Source organism: Stigmatopora argus, chromosome 5 (assembly GCF_051989625.1).
Source record: "Stigmatopora argus isolate UIUO_Sarg chromosome 5, RoL_Sarg_1.0, whole genome shotgun sequence".
NCBI classification, from domain to species: Eukaryota; Metazoa; Chordata; class Actinopteri; order Syngnathiformes; family Syngnathidae; genus Stigmatopora; species Stigmatopora argus.
In genome coordinates, this window is record NC_135391.1 from 3,822,086 (window position 1) to 3,842,793 (window position 20,708).

The window sequence follows — 20,708 nt, forward strand, 5'->3', positions numbered from 1 at the left end:
ACATTTCATGAATGAACAAACGCTATTTTAATGTTACCTTCTCCCACCTTGAGACGGTGCAAGACTGAAGGATAAGTTCCCTCATATCCCGATGAAAAAAAAAACAAGGTTCAGGTCTTGGAAGGTTTGTCCTGGCGGGAGTCAATGCAGCCACATATAGACCGGGGTCATAACAGTGTGCAACCAGATCCCAAGAACAGCTCAAGTCCATGACGCTACCCGAGCCTCCCGATTCGATTACAGCACGTGGAGTGCTACTCGCCCAATAAAACATTATTAAAGACTGCAAAACGAAAGAAAGAAAGCAAACGAACACGAACTTAAGGCTATCATACATAACCATCCTAATTTAATGTTTTGCAATGTTGATAAGAGAATGAAAAAAAGGCTTGGAATACATTTTCTAATTCATTTTTTGAGCTAGGTGTTCTGTTTTCCAGACTATAAGTCACTTATAATTTGTGCGACTTATACTCAGGTGTGACACATTTGTCGTTGTTTTTATGAATACTTTAAAATGTTGTGTTGTTAAGGCGGTAGTCATCTGAATGAGTGTTGACATGTCACGTTAACAGGAGCTTATTTAGCCCGTTATTCTTCATTTTATTGTTATTAGTAATGCAAATCCCCAATTTTTCGACGATACACTATTGATTCGGTACGGCCCGGCGGATGGGTGGTCAGCGCGTCGGCCTGACAGTAGGGCACCTGGGTTCAAATCCAGGTCGGTCCACCTGTGTGGAGTTTTTATGTCCTCACTGGGCCTACGTGGGTTTTCTCCGGGTACTCCGGTTTCCTCCCACATGCCAAAGACATGCATGCTAAGCTGATTGGACACTCTAAATTGCCCTTATGTATGAGTGTGACTGTGAATGGTTGTTTGTCTCCTTGTGCCCTGCGATTGGCTGGCCACCAATTCAGGGTGTCCCCCGCCTCTGGCCTGAAGTCAGCTGAAATAGGCTTCAGCACCCCCACAAACCTAGTGAGGATAAAGTATTGCATAAAATGAGATGAGAAACTTGATTCGATGCGATATTATAAATCTGCCACACTTTTTTACAATCAATTTGCGGTTGGCTTTCTGTCCAATCGGCTTAATGCATTACCTTCTCCTATAATAAAATTTCATTTCACTGCACTGCGATACTTGCCAATATTCCAAAGTTTGCCACAAATCGACTCAACTTTTCAGCCATTGTATCGCTCCAGATTAATCCATTTTTACATCACGAGTTTCTACAATGACAGATATTTGTTTTTGCTCTCTGACCAAATAAAATTCCCCTTCAAAATTGTAACTCATACTCCCAATTTGACTTTGCCTGTATGTTTTTCCCCCTCTTAATTAAGCATTTTTTGGCTAGTGCGACGTTTACTCGAAAATCCCAATTCCTCACACCACCCTCATGATTCCCTAATATCCCCTGATAGTTGACTGTCTCTGAAAATAAAGCAAAAACTATTTTTTCCCACTGTCTATTACACTCGAAGCAAAAAAAACAACACGTAAAAGGTGTATTTTTTTGTGATTTTTGCTTGCATTGGCGCATTCATGACTTTGATATAGAGGGGATTCTGAGGTGGCACTCATTTTGCCGGCTTAAAATAGCAGCGCTTATTTAAAAATAGTCAAGAGGAGAGATGGGATCTAAGTAAATGACCCAGAAAGAGAAGCTTCCCCTAGTGAACTTCAGAGAAATAATCAGTGACAGTTGCCGCATGTCTCCCAACTCAAAATCACAAGAGAGTAAGCTGAAAAGACAACAACAACAACAAGGAGGAGAAAAAATGAATGTAAATAGAAAGCAACCTTTGGAACAAATGGACTCCGGCTTCTGCGTTGTATGAGTGGTCAGCTCGCGAGAATTGCTGTCAGACACCATTGGCCTTTAATTCCAGCCAGGCAGCAATCTCATTAATGTGACTAGCCCAGCACAAACGCCTCCTGATTTATGAGGCCAAAGCTTTGAAAACAAAGCGGGTGTATTCATCAAATCATGACGGAAATGTGTGAGATAAGCAAAACAATAGGTGTTCTCGTTTCATATTTGATTGCTCTCTTTTCCAAAAAAGAGGGTGGAGCTCTATAGCATGCAAATAAAATCCAAAAGCACCAAAAGTCAGTCGTTATGTTCGAAGAAAATACTCTACGTGGTTTTTGTGAGGGAAGGGGACTCGGTTTTGTTGCCTTAATAAGCGTGCTGTTAACGATAATTACAATTAAGAAGGTCGGGGTTGGTTTATTGATCGAATTGAAGGGCACGCGATAGGGTGCCCCAGTGGATGAATTGCTGCGCTCTGAATCATTTTTTACATTTATTTATTTTTAATGATTTTCAGGGTAGTGGATGAGGCAGTCGATTTTACTCAGATACCTGCATTTTCACTACAAAATGTGATGCATTTATATTTATTATCACCATAAATTGGGTAAAAACACGCCAGACGAGTAAGAGTCAACCATTTCTTCGTCATTTAGCAACATATTTTCCACAAAAATAGAGGAAATTAAGCAATTTTATGATCTATCATCATAAAAAAAATAAGTTACCGTATTTTCACGACTATAAGGCGCATTTAAAAGTCTTAATTTTTCTCCAAAATAGACTGGGCGCCTTATAATCCAGTGTGCTTTATATATGGAAAACAAATTAAAGTGTCATTCATTGAGGGTGCGCCTTATAATGTGGCGCGCCTTATAGTCGTGAAAATACGGTAAGTAAAATTGAAACACAAGACCTAAACATTCATAGAAATCCAAATCGTTTTAGGCTAACATAGCACATAGCAAATTTAACTTGCGTATAAATGTGAAATTACTTAATACAAATCTAAATTATGAATGTGAAATTACTTAGTAAAAATCCAAATTATATTAGGTAAAAAAAGTGTTAATAAATATAACCTTCCCAGCATACAATTAAAACTATTAAACATTTGCAATCAAGTAATACTAAGAGACATATTCAATATCCTTTTTTTCTTCTGAAAATGCAGAGCACAAAACAGCAATTAGAAAAACTAAACATCAAGTTTAACACATCACCCCAAAAATATAACAAAAATCTGATTCAAATTATAGTTATACATTTCAATTAAAAATACAGCAAATGTAATACCTTAACCTTGTATATAGTACAATGTTTTTAATCATAGTTGCACTGATAATAGCACCTATTTCAACCCTAAAAAAATAATCCATCTTTAAATTACGAAAGTTGAACATTTCCCAAAATGCATTTGGCTACGTATTACATCCCCAAAAAGTGTATAATTTCTCAACTTTTAAAGTCTATTCCAAACCAAACAGTGCTAAATACACCACAAGATTTCACTCGGTCAGCAAAGCGTTCCCACCTCCAAACCACAAATCACCGTATTCCATTTCATTTCATGACAAATTCCCTAAATCTGAATGAATAAATAACTTTATCGGCACCGGGAGACGACGGCGCAGACACACCGTCCGATGAGTCCATTTCTCGCAGAGGACGTATCAATATTTATGCACTGACTGAGTCCATAAATACCAACGCCCAGTCCCAAAAAAATCAATGTATGCCTGCAACAATATTTTAATCTCCCCATGAAGGTCACATTTCCCCATCCAGACACACATATGTATCTATCCACCCCCCCTACATAGGTCAATACCTCTCTACCCCGACCCACTGGGAGACAGACAAATTTAAGCGAAAGCCACTTTCTACGAGAGTGTCAAAAGAACGAGAGCTCATCCAAAATAAATGGATTACGGTAGCTGTCGCACGGTTGAAGAACACGCTGGATTTTCAGGGTCTAGCTTGCGTGTGTGTGTGGATTCACGTACATTATAGATGAGGTAGAGGAGAAGGGGAGTGTTCCGCCAAGCTCTATCAGTTACCAGAAGACCAATCTAAATCTTTTGCCATGGGTTACAAAGTCGGGCAGAACCAAAATGGCGCATTGATGGAAAACCGAAGCGGCGACAAAGTGATTCTCCCACACTTTGCTAACAGGCTTATGAAAGTCAGGCCGACGCTTTACGATCTTGTTAAAACCGGTTACATTATAAAAAAGGGCTCGTTCGTTGTCCGAGTGGTGGATTGAAATGTTAATGAGCTCGGTAGGGGATGGGCAGACTTGGCAAAGATTTTGCTCTGAAAACCCGCATTTTGGACACCAGAGGATTTTGTCTCGTTGTATCAGGCGCGGTGGTGGAGTGGTTAGCGCGTCTGCCTCGCAGTTCTGAGATTGAGGGTTTCATCCCAGATCCGGGAGTTTGCGTTTCTTCCCAGGCTTGCATGGGTTTTCTACGGGTACTCCCACATCCCAATATCATGCATGCTAAGGTAATTAAGCACTCTAAATTACCCCTAGCTATGATTGCTTGTCCATTTTTGTCTCCTCGTGCCCTGTGATTGGCTGGCCACCAACTCGGGGTGTCCCCTGCCTTGTGCCCAAAGTCAGCTGGGATAGGCTCCAGCACCCCCCGACGTCCTTGTGAAAATAAGCGGTACAGAAAATGAATGAATAAATGTATTATGAACTCAAGTAGGTCAGAATTTGCATAGCAGTCATGCTGTTTTATCCACCCTGGAAAAAAAAAACTAACACTAGTATTAGGCCTCTGGCCTGCTTTTTGGCTGCCATTGACGGCGATAGATGTCTAATCCATCAACTAAATAAATAGACCCCCTGGCTGGCAAGGATTTTCAAGGGAGGATTGCACAGAATCAAAAAAGTTATTGCATAACCACACACTACTCTTGATAAATAAATACACATCCATAGTCTATGTGCACATTCTTGGTTTTTTCTTCTTCTTTTTTTAGTTCATAATTTTCCTGTCTTCGCGTCAGTAATTAAAACGTCAATGTGTTTGGAGGCAAACCGTGATTTTCAAGAGGCAAGCCAAAGGAAGCGGTTAGGGGCTGATAGATTTATTATTAATACACTTTAATCAAAACAGGGAGACATCATTAACATACACTGGCTACAACTTGCAAGGAAAATCACTCCCAACTCGTCCTCGTCCAGGATGATTCTAAAAAAACGGCATCTTCCTCTGTCAATTTAGTCAGCGCATAATCAAAACATTTAAGGTAATCTGATTCAAACAATTGCATAAGCTAACCGAATAACACCATTAAGGTCAAAAAACAACTGCTCATATTAGATCGGAACCAAAAACACCTGCATAAGAATTTGCACAAGTAAGCATACAAGGTGACCCAAGCGGATCGGAACCCAAAACAACTGTGTAAGAATTTGCACGAATAAGCATATTAATTTCTTTATGAGGTAAACAGAGCGACCGTATTTTTTAAACAATAATGCGAGTATTTTCGGAAGTTGATTCGATTATCGCCATCTGCCGGAATCCAAGTCAAAGCAATTCAAAAGTCCCTTGTAGATCTTCATTGCCAACTCTGATCAACAGTCTCGGCCTGGAACATGGTGTCCTGTTCAGTCAATAGTCCTTAAAACAATTAACTGGCCTCGAAAGCAGCTGTGGGGGGAAAGTGTCCTCACAAATTAAATTATAAGTTCATTACCTATTAAATGCTTAATGAACATATAGTAACATCCCAGAATAAAACCAACAGGGGCCAATTGAACATGGCATAAATGAAGCGTTACGGTCCAAAGTTTGGCCTTTTACATTCCTCCGATTTTGACCTGACGGAGTCTAAATATCCATTTGATCGACGATCTAGCCATTTTGCAACATTTGTCATGAATATTTAGAAGCAGTGTAGAGATGAGTGACGCCAACCTAAACCAAAATTGTTCTAATATGTGACATGGCAAAATAAATAACATCATTTTATCCAATTTTGAAGTCATTCCAAATAGTTAAATAAATATTTCCGTTTAGTTTTTTTAATTTTCCAGGAGAAATTTGCAAACTATAACTTTAGTTCTAATGCATAGACTGAGATATCCAGCAGAAGTAGTTCCACCTCTGTACTTAGTTGTTTTGACCTCTGATTCCAGGATGTCAAAGTTGGACAAAAGAGGCAATATCGGCTCTATTTTGAGGTAGTCGCCGGCTTCAGCCTGCTCAGTCCTCTAGGGAAGCTTTTCTTCTGCCCTTGAGGGGGAAATTGTTCATGGTTTTAATTCCCTGCCACTCCTCTCTGGGATTTCTACTTGGCAGGGTGGCCTTGTTTTTTTATGGCTAAACATGTCATGCTGCATTGGACTTTTCATTTGTCTCAGAATGTCCCTTCAAGGTGTTTTGCCCGGAATCCATCGTTAGCTTCATTTTTTCCTGCAAACTTTCCAATTTTCTTGGACACTCACGGTTTATTGTTTGGAATATTTTGATGTGATTGCGGTGAAGTCGCTAACGCTAACCACAATTTATTTGGATTACGCATAAGAAATGATGTTTGCAATAGCAGCCATTGTTTTAATTTTCATTTCATTTCTGCAGGGTGCTGATATAGAGACAGTATAATAATTGATAATATGTAGTGATGATAAAATAAATTTAAATACTGTAAGATACATCAGTTATATCGACATGTTAGCCAGAACTACCATATTTTTTGCACTGAGTCGCACCGGGGCAATTTTTTACTTTTATTTGATCAAAACCAAATAATAAAACGTAATTTAAAGTAAAGTGAAGTATTGTTAAATAGAGAAGAACAGGCTAAATAGTCACCTGTCAATGCAACATTTGCAGTTGTTTTTTTTATAATTATAGCCTAAAAAAGGCTGTTGGTGGAAAGAGAGAGAAAAAAAACAAGTTGCAGGGCCAGCCAAACTATGAAAAAAAAGTGCCTTATAGTTCGGAAAATACGCTACTCGCTATTAGGCTTGAGGTTAGAAAGTTTTGCGTTTTTTGAGGTGCATTTTGCTTGAAGTTACATTCCAGTTTGTATAGCCTTTCAATTAAAAGGTTACACTGCATTCAGAGGCAGAGTCAATATTAGCAGACTCCACTATAACAAGACCATCCATCAAAAAACCTGCCACAGTTAAACAGTCAAAACACAACAATGGTCTTTCTCTGTCAAAATTCTTTCGTTGCTCTTTCAAGGACTATTTGACAGAAAGCCTCAAATTGCCCGCCAGGCGCTATATTTAACACGATAACACTTTGTTGATGTTTTCATGCTTTGTCATAACAACTATTCTGGATTAGTTTAATAGTGTAATGTTTTTTCTTCTTTTTTTTTCCCTTTGAGATAAAGTTATAATGTGAGGATATATGGATAACATGCAATTGAATTAAGATTATGAAAATATGTGAGCATTTGGGCTTTATTAAAGACGGGGAATTAAATTAGTGGATGATGGAGGCCTCTCGTTTGAGGGCTACACGGCTTTAATTTCATTACAAGCGATGTAAACATGAGGTTGCTCCCCCAATTACAAAAGGACCTGCTCCATAAATGGAGGTTAAGTACAAAAAACTAAATGCAAAAAAAAAGGAAACGAGTAAATGTCAATGCTCATTATCATCAAAAAAATGGACGCATGGGAATTGAATCTGTTCAACAATGCTGTGTCGTAAAAACAAAAAAAGACAGAGGAGAAACCCTTTTGTAAAAAAAAAAAAGTACACATTCCTACTCATGTCTCTGAATATTAATAAAGCGGAATAAAATATTAATCCAAGCAATTAGAGTACGTTGCAGAAGAAGAGATGGGATAACGTTAACTCAACTTGTGTTTATTCAGAAGAACATTAAAACCCTGACAATGTCTGGATGCTCTTTAGCCTGAGAATGAAAGATTTTTCCTGTCTGGCTGCTTTATATTTATGATCATCACTAAAAATGTGTCCTGTGGGATGATTCACAACGCCGTCAAATGGAATGTCTTCTAACTAAACCTGCTAAACGAATAGATACGAAGGTAGAAGTGTAGTTACACATCTACGACTACACATGGCTTTTTTAAGTCTGGTCTTTTTGACATTGTGGCTGCTGCAGTTGAGATGTTCAACACACCGCGGGATAATTGGACACCTCTTCAATGAAAATGCCAGAAAAAAAAAACAGAGCATATGGTGACCTGAATCATAATAATAATACATTCGAGGCACCTTTCAGAATACTCAAGGACGTTGTAGAAGAGCTACAAATTCAAGTGAAGAAAAGATGAGATTAAATACAAGTGTCAGGGAGTTATAAAGTCCTAGAACAGAGCATTCATCCGGATAAAATCGTTCGAACAGATGTGTTTTCAGTCTGGATTTTAAAAGGGAGGAAGAAGTTAAATGTGCGAAGGTCAGGGGGTTGGGACCGCCAGAGCTGGGGGGCAGAGTGACTAAAAAAAATTGTATTTTTGCTGTCCAGGATGAAGATAAAAGATAAGCTGCTTGTGCCTGATATTCATATGATGTCTAAAATTTGGATTAGAGCGAGTTTGCTCGGGGCAAAGGTTCATTTTAGAGTCGGTTTTTGGTATTCTGGTGGAATGTTGTGAACGCTGCCGACCGACTCCTTCAAACCAATGAGTGGGTTGATTGCCTTTCCCTTTAACACTATTTTTTCTTATCTTTTCTAGTCAGCTCAAGAAACCTGATTCCCACACTAGAAACAAAAACCAAGCCAGCATTCAGGAATTCATTTTTAAGTTCTACTAGTCGAATTTCCTTTGCTCAAAAGTTGGCAATCCCATTTCACGACAATTAATCATTTCCGATCGTCATTCCAAGGAACAAATCCAAACCATTGCCACCATTAATTGAAATCTAATCATATCCAACAATGCCTTAAAATGAAATAAACAATAACACAGTGAAGCATAAAGGTTTAACAGCGCTTAAGTCTTAAAATTGATAAGATTGCAAAGTGTGCTTGTACGTGAACAACAATACCTCGCATAATGTAGAAAACAGCCTACCGTATTTTGCTGTTTAATAAACCCCCCATTTAATATATATTAAACGGCAGGGGTATATTAAATGGCGCACAAACGGGAAGGTACGATCCACTACGCACTCTTTATGCCGTGACGGGGTGCTTACCGTATTTCCACGACTATAAGGCGCACCCTCAATGAATGACACATTTTATTTTATTTCCATATATAAGGCGCACTGGATTATAAGACGCCCTGTCTAGATGACGACAGGGCCTATGTCCGATTATTATATTGGAGAAAATTTGAGACTTTTAAGTGCGCTTTATAGCCGTGAAAATACGATATTATTATTGTTATTATCAACATTTTACAGACTAAAACTACTTACTGCTCCGATTAAAACTACTTACTGCTGAATAAAGTCTGACTTAGAATTTTAATGAACTTAAGTATCTATAATTATGCCCCCATGAACACCATACACATCTTGCCCAAAAAAGCTGAGCTGCCGTTTAATATACCCGGGTATATTAAACGGCAGGGGTCTATTAAATGGCGCACAAACGGGAGGCTCAAAAAACCAAAAATCATTTAATATACCCGGGTATATTAAACGGCAAAATACGGTACATTTTTTTTTCTCCAAAAAGGCTCAGACTGGCCAAAAAAGCTTTCTCTTGAGTCCACCAAGGTAATATCAGAGCTATTTTTATTATACAGTAGATAAGACAGACTTTGCGTAAAGGGGTCAGACAGCTGTGTAGGAGGAGACCTTAACAAGGGTGTCTATGTTTTGATGATTGCATCTCCATCATAGAAGAACGGCGCTGCAGGCTAATGGTGCTTACCCAACAAGAGCTTCATGCTCTGTCAGTTTTTCATTACCACTTCACTCAGTCTGCCTGTATGTAGAACCATGCAATATTGCAATATTGCCAATTACAGACAGCTCGCCCATTTTTCAGGATCCATAAGCATCTGTTTTTCCACTTGAGGGAACTATTAACATCGCCTCATAGCCCCCCCCCCATCCCCTCTTCTGGGCAACCCATTTCCCTGCTGACTAAGGAGTGCAAAAAATAAATTAATGGTGGCACAACCGTCTCCAAAACATTGTCAGCAATACCACACGTGCTCACCTAGCACAATTTAGAAGCAGAACTTCCATATTTTATTGGTTAGCGGTATGTCACAAACTCAAATAGAAACAGTTTAATGCTTTTTTGCAAGTGTATTAATTCATTGTCATGTTTTTCAATCCTAGCAAAGAGATGCAGATGAGCCCGGACAAAGTGGTGACAGGCTAATCAGCAAGAAGTTATGTAATAAGCAGGTGAGAAATGTATAAATAAAACACAAACACACACATGCGCTTGGCTTTTGTCAACAGTCACAGCGAGTGGTGCGAAGGTCACAAAAATATCCTCACGTACACGTGCTTTCCATTATTTAAAAAAACGTCATTTCCTTGACCCTAGCAAATGAATAATCCATAAAGATGTACACGGTGATGAATATTTTATTTATATACTGTCGTGTCAGTAAGATAGGGCTTTTAGTTCCATCATGACAACTCTTTTTTTTTTTTTTTGTCCAAAGAATGAGTCAACTGTATCCATCAATTTAATCGATTATGCTTATTCCTATTTTTTTTGGGCTGTTTACAGAGCTGCCAAATACTACAAATATTCCGTAATTTACTACATCACTCTTTATCAAACTACTAAATACGCATTTTGTATAAAAAAAATCAAGCAATATTTTTTTCGGCAATTTACATGAAAAAAGATAAGAATTTTGAATGGTTTTTGCCTCGCCATTTTAACTTACCGAGTTGATTCATTTCGAAACTACTAAATACGCAACGACATTCTACAAATACGTCTTGTATTTTGCACGTTGTCCAAACGTTCAATTATTTTGAAAGTGAAGTAGCGTGCTCACTTCTTTTTCAACGACACTTGTGCATTCTCATCGGTTGTTTGCGTGTTAGCTATGTCCACAAAACGAAAATGTGACTAATATTTTATTTGCTTTTTGGTTTTTTTATTTCTTAGCAATAATTAACTATTGAAAAAAAGGAAACTAATTGAAAAACAATATGTAATATTGAGCTTTATTTTAGTAAGCATCGAAAAAGGTTGACAAAATGGGAAAATTCTCTACAAAATATGATTTGGCAGCTCCGTGTTTATCATCCATTTTAATTCAACAACATCACCAAATAAAACTGGGTTTGTGACAATTGAGGCAAAATGTCATTTTCTCATCTCATTTTCTCAACCGCTTTATCCTCACTAGGGTCGCGGGGGTGCTGGAGCCTATCCCAGCTTACTTTGGGCCAGAATTGGTGGCCAGCCAATCGCAGGGCACAATGAGACAAACAACCAATCATAGCTAGGGGTAATTTAGAGTGTCCAATCAGCCTACCGTGCATGTCTTTGGAATATGGGAGGAAACCGGAGTACCCGGAGAAAACCCTCGCAGGCCCGAGGAGAACATGCAAACTCCACACAGGTGGACCAACCTGGATTTGAGTCCAGGTCCCCCACCGTGAGGCCGACACGCTAACCACTCAAGTCGCCGGGGCGCCCTGTAGTGTAATAATTACAACATACATTTTCAGTGTCCATTCCAGGACACATTTGTGTAATAATCTTGATATTTCATCATCCTTTTGATATGCTAATGTGTGTGTGGTGTGGTGTGTGTTTGAGTATGTGTGCGTGTGTGTATGTGTGTATATGTCTGCGTGTGTGTCAACTATTTGAAATGTTAAGTTAAAAAAAAAGTGGTGCATTGCTATTTTTACTGTGTGAACATTTCCCAGTGGATGGACTCTTGTCCAGTCCAGCTTTAACAAGCTGCCATCAAAGTTTGATAAGACGAGCTCACCAGTAACCTCTGTTTTAGCCTGTGGCTTCTCAGGGTCTCGGCGTTGTAGCTCAGGTTGGCGTTGCTCTTTTCTAGAGGACAAAACTGGTCCAAACGCTTTGCACTTGGGAGCTGCAGTGGTACCACCTCATTTCTTGACTGCACCTGGAGCAAAAAGAAAGCCAAAATAAATCAATGGTTAACTCGTTTTTTCTTGAAGAGTGCATCTCCGAGTGTGGCTGGACACTATATACCGTATTTACTCGCATATAAGCCGCCCCCTGAAAATTGCCTTGAAATTTTTGAATTTGACCATTTCTCGCATATAAGCCGCCCCCTGAAAATTGCCTTGAAATTTCTGAATTTCACCATTTCTCGCATATAAGCCGCCCCCTGAAAATGGCCTTGAAATTTTTGAATTTTACCATTTCTCGCATATAAGCCGCCCCCTGAAAATTGGCTTGACATTTTTGAATTTTACCATTTCTGGCTTATAAGCTGCCCCCTGAAAATTGCCTTGAATTTTTGTAATTTTACCATTTCTCGCATATAAGCCGCCCCCAATTTTCACCTCCATATTCATGGTTTTAATAGGGAGTACAAATGTGTTACTTTGAAGGGAAAATCTTAAGACTAATCATCACAAATGGTATTTCTGAGATACTGTATGAATCAAAAGCACATTATTAGTGTCACTATCATAAGGAAGTTAAAAGCCTGTCTTTGTAAATGCAAAATATCAAATTATTCAATTTGAAAAAGGAAATGAGTCTTTCTTGATGAGAACATGATGCGTTCTAATGACAGAAATTAAAAAAAATTTACCAGAAGTTTAGGATGTGATCTTATCGTGTCAACTTGCAGGTTTATGCATGTCGTATTTTTATGCGCATATAAGCCGCACCCTCGATTCAGTCGTCATTTTTTTTGTCCGACAAAAGCGACTTATATTTGAGTAAATACGGTATGTACTTCTGTTCTTGCTAGATTTAAAAGTAAAATAGTAGTTCACAGCTGCTGATGGTAAAAATAGTCTGGTACTCAAATTGAAGTCGAGGTGAGTGCTAAAAGCCAGCAGGGGGTCAATTTTGACAAATAGATCCAACAGCAATGCGGGTAAACAATCTTCTATTGATGTTTGCACGTTTGCAATAAGAAAAATGAATGTGTCTACTGGAAACAGTTCAAAATTACCTTTGGAGAAGAAGAGGGGAAGATCGAAACTATTACTGTGTTGTTTTCCATGCTTGTTATTTATGTAAGTCATAACATTTTCGATCTGGACGCTGATAGATGATGGATGGCTTTGTTTATGTCTAATTTTCCTGCTCGGCAGGGTTTTCTCAGATTTGAATCACGCAAAAAAATGAGAGAACTTTTTATTTTCATCTTATGATGAAAGAAAAAGGAATACAAAGTCGTAATATAAGGTGGAAGAGTGGTTAGCATCACTGTTCTGAGATCAATCCCTGGTGGGTTTTCTTTGGGTACACCACACCATGGAAATATATGATGATTGAACATTCTATAGGTATATGTATTTGGGTCAAACTCCGCTCACCTCTCGCAAAGCTAACAGGTTTTTTGTCTAATTGCGACCAATTCCGGGTGTACTCGCCCACTACCCGTGCTAAACTGGGATAGACTCTAGCACCCCGCGATCCTGGTGAGGTTAAGCAGCATGGAAAATGAATGAATAACATAATACTACTACCATCCACACATACTCTATTCCAAGGATGTCACAACCGGGTTTTAACGTCAACTTGATTTCACGTGGGCCGGACCATTTTAGATATAATATTTAGAGTTTTTTTATTATAAATGGATTAAAAGAACTGGATTAAAAGCCCTGAATATTCATTTTTATAGATCTAAAACAATGTTTATTTGAGCTTTTTTAATATATTTTTAGATTTTATAAAATTATTTTTGAACTAAAAACACAGAAAAAAATGGGTAAAAAATTACAATTATTGATTTAATTTTAGCTTTTTTAAATATATTTTTAGATTTTACAAAATGATTTTTGAACTAAAAACAGAAAAAATGGATTAAAAAATTACAATTATTGATTTAAAAGGGGAAAAAAATCAGGAAATTTAATATACATCTATACTCTTCATTTTAATTTGATCCTAAAACAGAAAGTCGGCACTCATGATTTACTTTCCCGGGCCACACAAAATGTTGCGGCGGGCCAGAATTGGCCCCTGGGCCGCCACTTTGACACATGTGCTCTATTCCCATACTGTAGCACTCAAGCCAAACTGCTGATGTAACAACTGTATTAACATGTTAGCGTTCTAATAATGCAACATTTGAATTATTGATAGGTCCACTGAGATGGAGCCATGTGCGGCTTTTGTGCCAAAGCGTCAGAGCTGTAACACAAGTCAAGCATGGCGGGACATCTTTCCATGCATCTCCAGTCTTGACGTAGGAAACGTGGAAATGGCTGAAAACGTCACATGACTGTAAGCGTCCGACATGTCCAACACTAAAAAAAGGTGAGTCGGTTGGAGATTTCCAGACATAAAGACCATGGCCGGAAAATAACCTTTTTTTTGTCCATGCTATCAATTAGTAATGACTCTTAATGCAATGTCGCCGCATGCGGCTGCCACTTAAGGGAACGGGTGATGATATTTTTAGATGCAAGTCCATAGCGCCACGGCCAAAAACGCAATTAGTTTGCTTCCCAAAACACAAGGCGTCAGGTTGTAATTACAGGATACGATACTATTTATTGGTGTTGGAATTTGGAAATCTTCTGATATAAGCGGTAGCTTTTATCCTATTAGTTGGAAATTTTGCTATGGAGCTCGTCAGAACATTTTGGTTAAAAAAATATCAGGGGAATAAATTATCCATATAATATCCCTAAGGAAATTTTCAGAGACTAAGACCCTGCAGACAGATATTCATTTAAAAAATGATAACTATGAGTTCCATTCTACACATTAACCACAAATTCCCAACACCTTAAGAACAATTTAGACACAAAGAGCCACAATTTAAAACCGTCAAAGAGCCACACTTTACATAATAAAAAAGCAGCATAAAAAATGCAAACTGCCAAATTATTTTTGACATAAAATGTAATATTTGTTTATAATGGGCCCAGATTAATTGGAGTGTTTTAAGAGAGAATAAAAATAAGAAACATGAAACGAAGCAAAGAGCCACAATATATACAAATAATGATAAAAAGCAAAGAGATTCATTTTGGCCGGGAGCCGAATGCGGCTTAAGAGCCGTGTGTTTGCCACCGCTGTCTTAAGAAGTGCAGACATGCAATCCTTTTTGATTGGGAGCGTCCCAGTCGAAATAAATTGGACGTCGAGTGCCATCAATAGCAGCCAAGAAGTTAAATGAGTGCCCTGTAAGTTATCATTCTTTCACTTTAGCTTTTGATTTGTGTAGTTTTCCGTCAAAACTTTGACAATTCAACCATTTTTTGTTGGTTGTTATTGCACAGTTTAATGATTGATTGGAGGCAGCAAAACTGACTTTGACAGCGTCGTTTCAAACAACTCTGACCCACTTCCATTCATTTCTACACATAAAGCGCGTAAAATGCTGTCTGGAGTGTCCCAGTTCTTCAGAGGACCAAGAAATATTTGGATTTGACACTTTGAAACGATGCATAGCCCGCCCGCTCTCCTCGTCAAAGATCCGAGCGAGACTATTTTGTCCTCGAATAAGAAACGTTAGCTTTGGTATTTTCCATCAAAAAAAAGGAAGTCTATTTCCCAAAATCCAATCTTTACAATCCATTATTCCAGATCCTTCCAAATTGCGATACGCTATCCGACAAACAAAACCATCTCAGGACCGTTATTGAAACGCTCATTTAATTGGACACTTTCTTGCAATTACCCACCACGGTGGGCTCTTTGTCGACTAAAAAGAAGACCTGACACACCCCCCACTGAGACTTGTAGTATAAAACAACGTAGCATCCCGCTATCAGATTTCAAAGAAAGATAAATCTTTGCAAACGAAATACTAAAAGCCGTCAACGAATACAGGACAGTAGCGCCGTGCTTTCCCGGTTAATCCACTGTAAAATTCCACTTGATTAGGACATAAGCATCAATTACACCCCAACATAAACACGTAGCATTAACTCCAGATCGCATTAGCTTTCAATTAATCTGCCCCAAAGTTAAAAGTGCAAGTTGGCCTTCTTCTATTCGCCGCCCCGGTTCTCCACGGAGCCCCGCCTTCCCTCCAGCCGAGCCCGCCACTAATGCTTGATCAAAGAGTGCAAATCACATCCAACGGGCAGAGTGAGGGGTGAATCCCGGTCAAGGCCGGACACGGAGGTTGCTGTTCAGATTGTTTCAGGGTTTGAGTGAAACACAGCTGACACGCTTGTTTATCAGCAGGGTCGGAAAATGCAAGGGAATGACGCTACAACCAAAAATCAGGGCAAAGTTAGCACACTTTTTAAGTTGCTATTGCATCATATTAGAATTAGACGCAAGATTTTGGTACTTTTTGGTATTTTCAGATTATTATTTTTTTATCTGGTAGAACATTTGCAGTTTGATTGACATTTCGTTTGTTCTCATGTACTCTTGATGATCTTTAAAACCTCCAGACTACCGAGGGACTGTGTGGTAACCTCAGTCCCCACCTTGTGGACTTCCTGTGTGTGGCTCCAGTTTTTTTTAACTAGGTCTACAATGTCTTCTGTGTCTTGTGTCCGTCTTTCTACTGCAACCACGAAATTTCCTGAATACGGGATGAAATAAAGTTCTAACCTAACCTACTCTATTGGTTAGATCAAGGGTGCCAGACTCGCGGGCCGCATTAAACGTCACCTCGATTTCATGTGGGCCGGACCATTTTAGATATATTTTTATATTTTTTTTATATAAATTGATTAAAAGAACTAGATCAAAAGTCCTAAATATTCCATTTTTTATAGATCTAAAAAAATATTCGAGCTTTTTTCTTAGTAAGGGAAAATCTCTTTTAATCATTATGTTCCATATTAAAGTGGAAAATAGAAAATATTTTTATATTTTTTAGATTTTACAAAATGATTTTTGAACTAAAAACAGAAAAAAAGATTAAAAACTTACAATTATTGATTTAAAAGGGGGAAAATCAGGAGGTATAATATACATCTATAATAAACAGAAAGTCGGCACTCATGATTTACTTTCCCGGGCCACACAATATGATGCAGCGGGCCAGATTTGGCCCCTGGGCCGCCCCTTTGACACCTGTTGGTTAGATCATTATTTCCGACTGTTTTCTTCCCTTCTGTTAGCCAACCAGCTTCCCTTAATTACTTATTATCTCCTCATAGTCTTGCCAAATTGTTTGCATTGAGGTTCCTGCTTTCTTTTACTTTACTGAATTCCATAGATAGGATTTGACTAAGCTCTTTTTTTGTCAAATTAACCCTAAGAAGCACAATTATAATCCCATATCGCTGTTGAGCAGGAAACCAGTAGATTACCTGAAGGGATGTGTAAAGTGAAAGCTTTTCTTATCCGTTTACTGTTATTGTTGTGGCAGCCACCGTTTTACTTTTTTTTCCAGGTAAATAAATGGTTATGACACACTGAGTAGCAAATTGCTCCAAACCTGGACACTGCAAAAATAAGCCTGTTTTCTTCCATCCAACCAAGTGATAATCACACAAAAGAAAATGGACTAACCGGTAAGTACCCTATCCTGTTGTTTTAATTAGACTGACTACTCCAAATTTTATGCAGTTTTTAACAACGACATTGGAACCAAAAAACAAACAAGGCTTTTCGCCAAAAGTTGAAATATTTTCAGATAATATCGTGCCATGGATGAAATGAAAACGAGCCATTACATTTTTAACTAGGTCTACAATGTCTTGTGTGTCTTGTGTCTGTTTTGCTACTGCAACCGAGAAATTTCCCGAATACGGGATGAAATAAAGTTGCAACCAAATTGAATGTACTGGTTTGGATTAGAACATTTCGCTGCCAATAGAATCTAAAAATCGGACTTCATAAGTCAAATAGCCGGAGGATGCCAGAGAGTGTTAAATCCTTGTTTGCACTGTCATTGTCTTGCGTCGGACAGTCGGACAATCCACCCGAGTGACATGGCTGCTAACGATGATGATGCACTTTCACTCTGCTGTCACGGAGCCTTACAGAAGCCATTTCCCAGCGAAGATAGTGTTATGTAACATTGCACGCCAGCTCTGCTGCTCATATCACTAAAGCCTCACACTGTGGGTCACGTGCCTCATCCAGTCTCCGTTCTGGTGCCAGCAGCAGCCGCGTTCCAGCTGTTACTACGACCTAGCTTCGGTCGCTTAAGACCACGCTCGGCCAAAGCCCGTCCAGGCGTGCACGGCCGCCCAAGCCACGGATCGGCCATATTTAGCCTTTCTCTTTCGACAAGGGGGGGTTTTGAATAACAGGAAGGTGGTTTTAACGCATTCCGTTTCATGTCTGTTCTAAGCGTATGTTTCTAGTGAAGAATATCACATGTCGCTCTTTTGCGTTTCCTGAAGCCAGCCCGTATTTTTAACAGGTTCGATCATGTATAAAAAAAAATTGGATACACACTGAGATATACTAATTATAGCTATTTTGAATATTAATTCTCCAATGTGGACAAGTGGTTACCGTGTACAGTTCTTATATCGAGGGTACAATCCTAGCTGGGTCCTCCCTGTGTCGAGTTGGTATGTTCTACCCGGGTGCGTGGGTTTTCTCCGGGTAACCCGGTTTTCTCCGGATAACCCGGTTTTCTCCATGTAATACGTTTTCTCTGGCTAACCTGGTTTTCGCCAGGTAACCCGGTTTTCTCCGGGTAACCCTGTTTTCTCCGGGTAACTCGGTTTTCTCCGGGTAACTCGGTTTTCTCCGGGTAACTCGGTTTTCTTCAGGTAACCCTGTTTTCTCCGGGTAACCCGTTTTTTTCCGGGTAACTCGGTTTTCTCCGGGTAACTCGGTTTTCTCCGGGTAACCCGGTTTTCTCCGGGTAACCCGGTTTTCTCCGGATAACCCGGTTTTCTCCGGATAACCCGGTTTTCTCCAGGTAACTCGGTTTTCTCCAGGTAACCCGGTTTTCTCCGGGTAACTTGTTTTTCTCTGTGTAACTTGGTTTTCTCCGGGTAACCCTGTTTTCTCCGGGTAACCCGTTTTTTTCCAGGTAACTCTGTTTTCTCCGGGTAACCCGGTTTTCTCCGGGTAACCCGGTTTTCTCCGGATAACCCGGTTTTCTCCAGGTAACTCGTTTTTCTCCAGGTAACCCGGTTTTCTCCGGGTAAACCGGTTTTCTCTGGGTAGCTTGGTTTTCTCCGGGTAACTTGGTTTTCTCCGGGTAAACCGGTTTTCTCTGGGTAACCCATTTTTCTCCGGGTAACCTGGTTTTCTCCGGGTAACCCAGTTTTCTCCCACATCACAAAACATGCAAGCTCGGCTGGTCGAACACTGAGTGAGCACGAATAGTTGTCCATCTCCTCGTGTCTTGCGATTGGCTCGCCATTTGCCCGTAGTTGGCTGGGATCGGCTCCAGCACCCCTTGCGACCCTTGTGAGGATAAGCGGTTCAAAAAAATGAAGAATTCTCAAATATTTGTTCTACCTACATGCTCCTTTGACGGCTAAAAGTGCATCTTTAGTCAATTTAAAGTCGACACGAAAGCCAATTTTCAATCGTAGGATTTAACGACAATATTTTTCCAATTTTAAAAAAATGAAATGACCTTGCTATTCCTAGTCTTATCAAGCACATACACTGACTGCTTTGAAATATCTTGTGGGTCGATGCTACAGCTGCTGGAGGAATTAGCAACTGATGGCTAGCTGCCATCAAAACATATAGGGTGTGTAAAGGCAATATACTATGCGGGTATTTGAGCAGCCAAAGTGAGAGGGCTTTCAGTGCAGTAAACATGTAGTAATGTTGCGCTGTGGATCAGCCGCGGCCCAAAAGCAAGCATTTCCCACGGGAATCTTGCTCCAGCACTCCATTCAGTTCATTAGGTTTGTTAGGCCAAAATCAAAGCGCTGTAAATTCATGAGTTTCTTTACTTCAGATGCCAGATTATTATTCATTATTTTGAGCAGTCCCAAAGTACACAGTAATCTGTTATTATTTTGGCACAAGTGCGCTTGCCTGAACATTTGAAAATTTGAAATGAAGCAATTTACTCTATCCCAATCGTGATTTTTATTTTCTTACCCATATTTTGAGACCAAGAAAAATAATGCAAAATGACGTATCAATTATTTTTTTAATTTTCCCTCAATAATTGTTCTGTTTACAAATATTACACAATACTATGTGACTATCATGACTTTCTAAAGAGAATTAGTCCCAAACATTTGATTTACAGCAGCCAAAACTCACAACGGTCCTAAAAATACAAGAATTCTGGATCAATTCCAATCATATGACCAAATTCAATCTCCGCAGACTCCTCTTACTGCCAATCAAAGCGGCTCTTATCATCCCCTATAAATGCAGCGAGTGCAGGGTGTCAAAGCATGCAAAGTATGTTTATGACGCATTGAAGGGGAAGCTTTAAGAGGAGGTGATGTCAACATAGGGAACAAAAATAGAGAATTGTTATGAATTGGGCAATTGGAACCATCTCATATATTGAATTTATCGGTACAGTCATTTGTGTTTTAATTAGGTTTATCAAAAGTAAATAGCCATTCTGTTTTAATCAAGTAACTAGCATTCTTTCAAATGGTTCAGCCTACAACGTCTATAAAGCCAAGATGTTTTTGTCACAATCAAAATGTCAGGAAGTGCAAGGAGAGCTGTCATAAAGTGTAAACAAGAGTGAGAAATATTTTCGGTGCAAGTCACAAGTTGACTTTGAAGGTGACTTTGGCATTTTTTTTGGAATTCCAAAGCTTTTGCCCTATTTTGGATCGAATGCGTTTTCTAGTACACTTGTCCACATTTGCTGCCTACCTCACCCCAAGTCAACATTTGGTCATAAAAATGGAACACCGATAGCCCAGAAGTACGTGTGGCTGTTTCTTAAGTGAGCTGATT

At 39.2% G+C, this 20,708-nt stretch overlaps 2 protein-coding genes across 2 annotated transcripts in view; one reads left to right on the forward strand and one right to left on the reverse strand.

Moving 5' to 3' along the window:
* Nucleotides 1-20,708, forward strand: part of piwil1 (piwi-like RNA-mediated gene silencing 1) — an 82,502-nt gene that overhangs the window by 56,177 nt on the left and 5,617 nt on the right. The window contains exons 25-27 of the transcript XR_013300409.1: nucleotides 10,073-10,141; nucleotides 14,019-14,192; nucleotides 17,245-17,365. The gene's annotated coding sequence lies outside the window, so the exon portion shown is untranslated. The remainder of the gene's footprint in view (nucleotides 1-10,072; nucleotides 10,142-14,018; nucleotides 14,193-17,244; nucleotides 17,366-20,708) is intronic.
* rimbp2b (RIMS binding protein 2b) overlaps nucleotides 1-20,708 on the reverse strand; it is a 70,736-nt gene that overhangs the window by 46,595 nt on the left and 3,433 nt on the right. Inside the window, 1 exon segment of the mRNA XM_077601561.1 lies at nucleotides 11,704-11,847. Coding sequence (XP_077457687.1) covers nucleotides 11,704-11,847 — 144 coding nt within the window.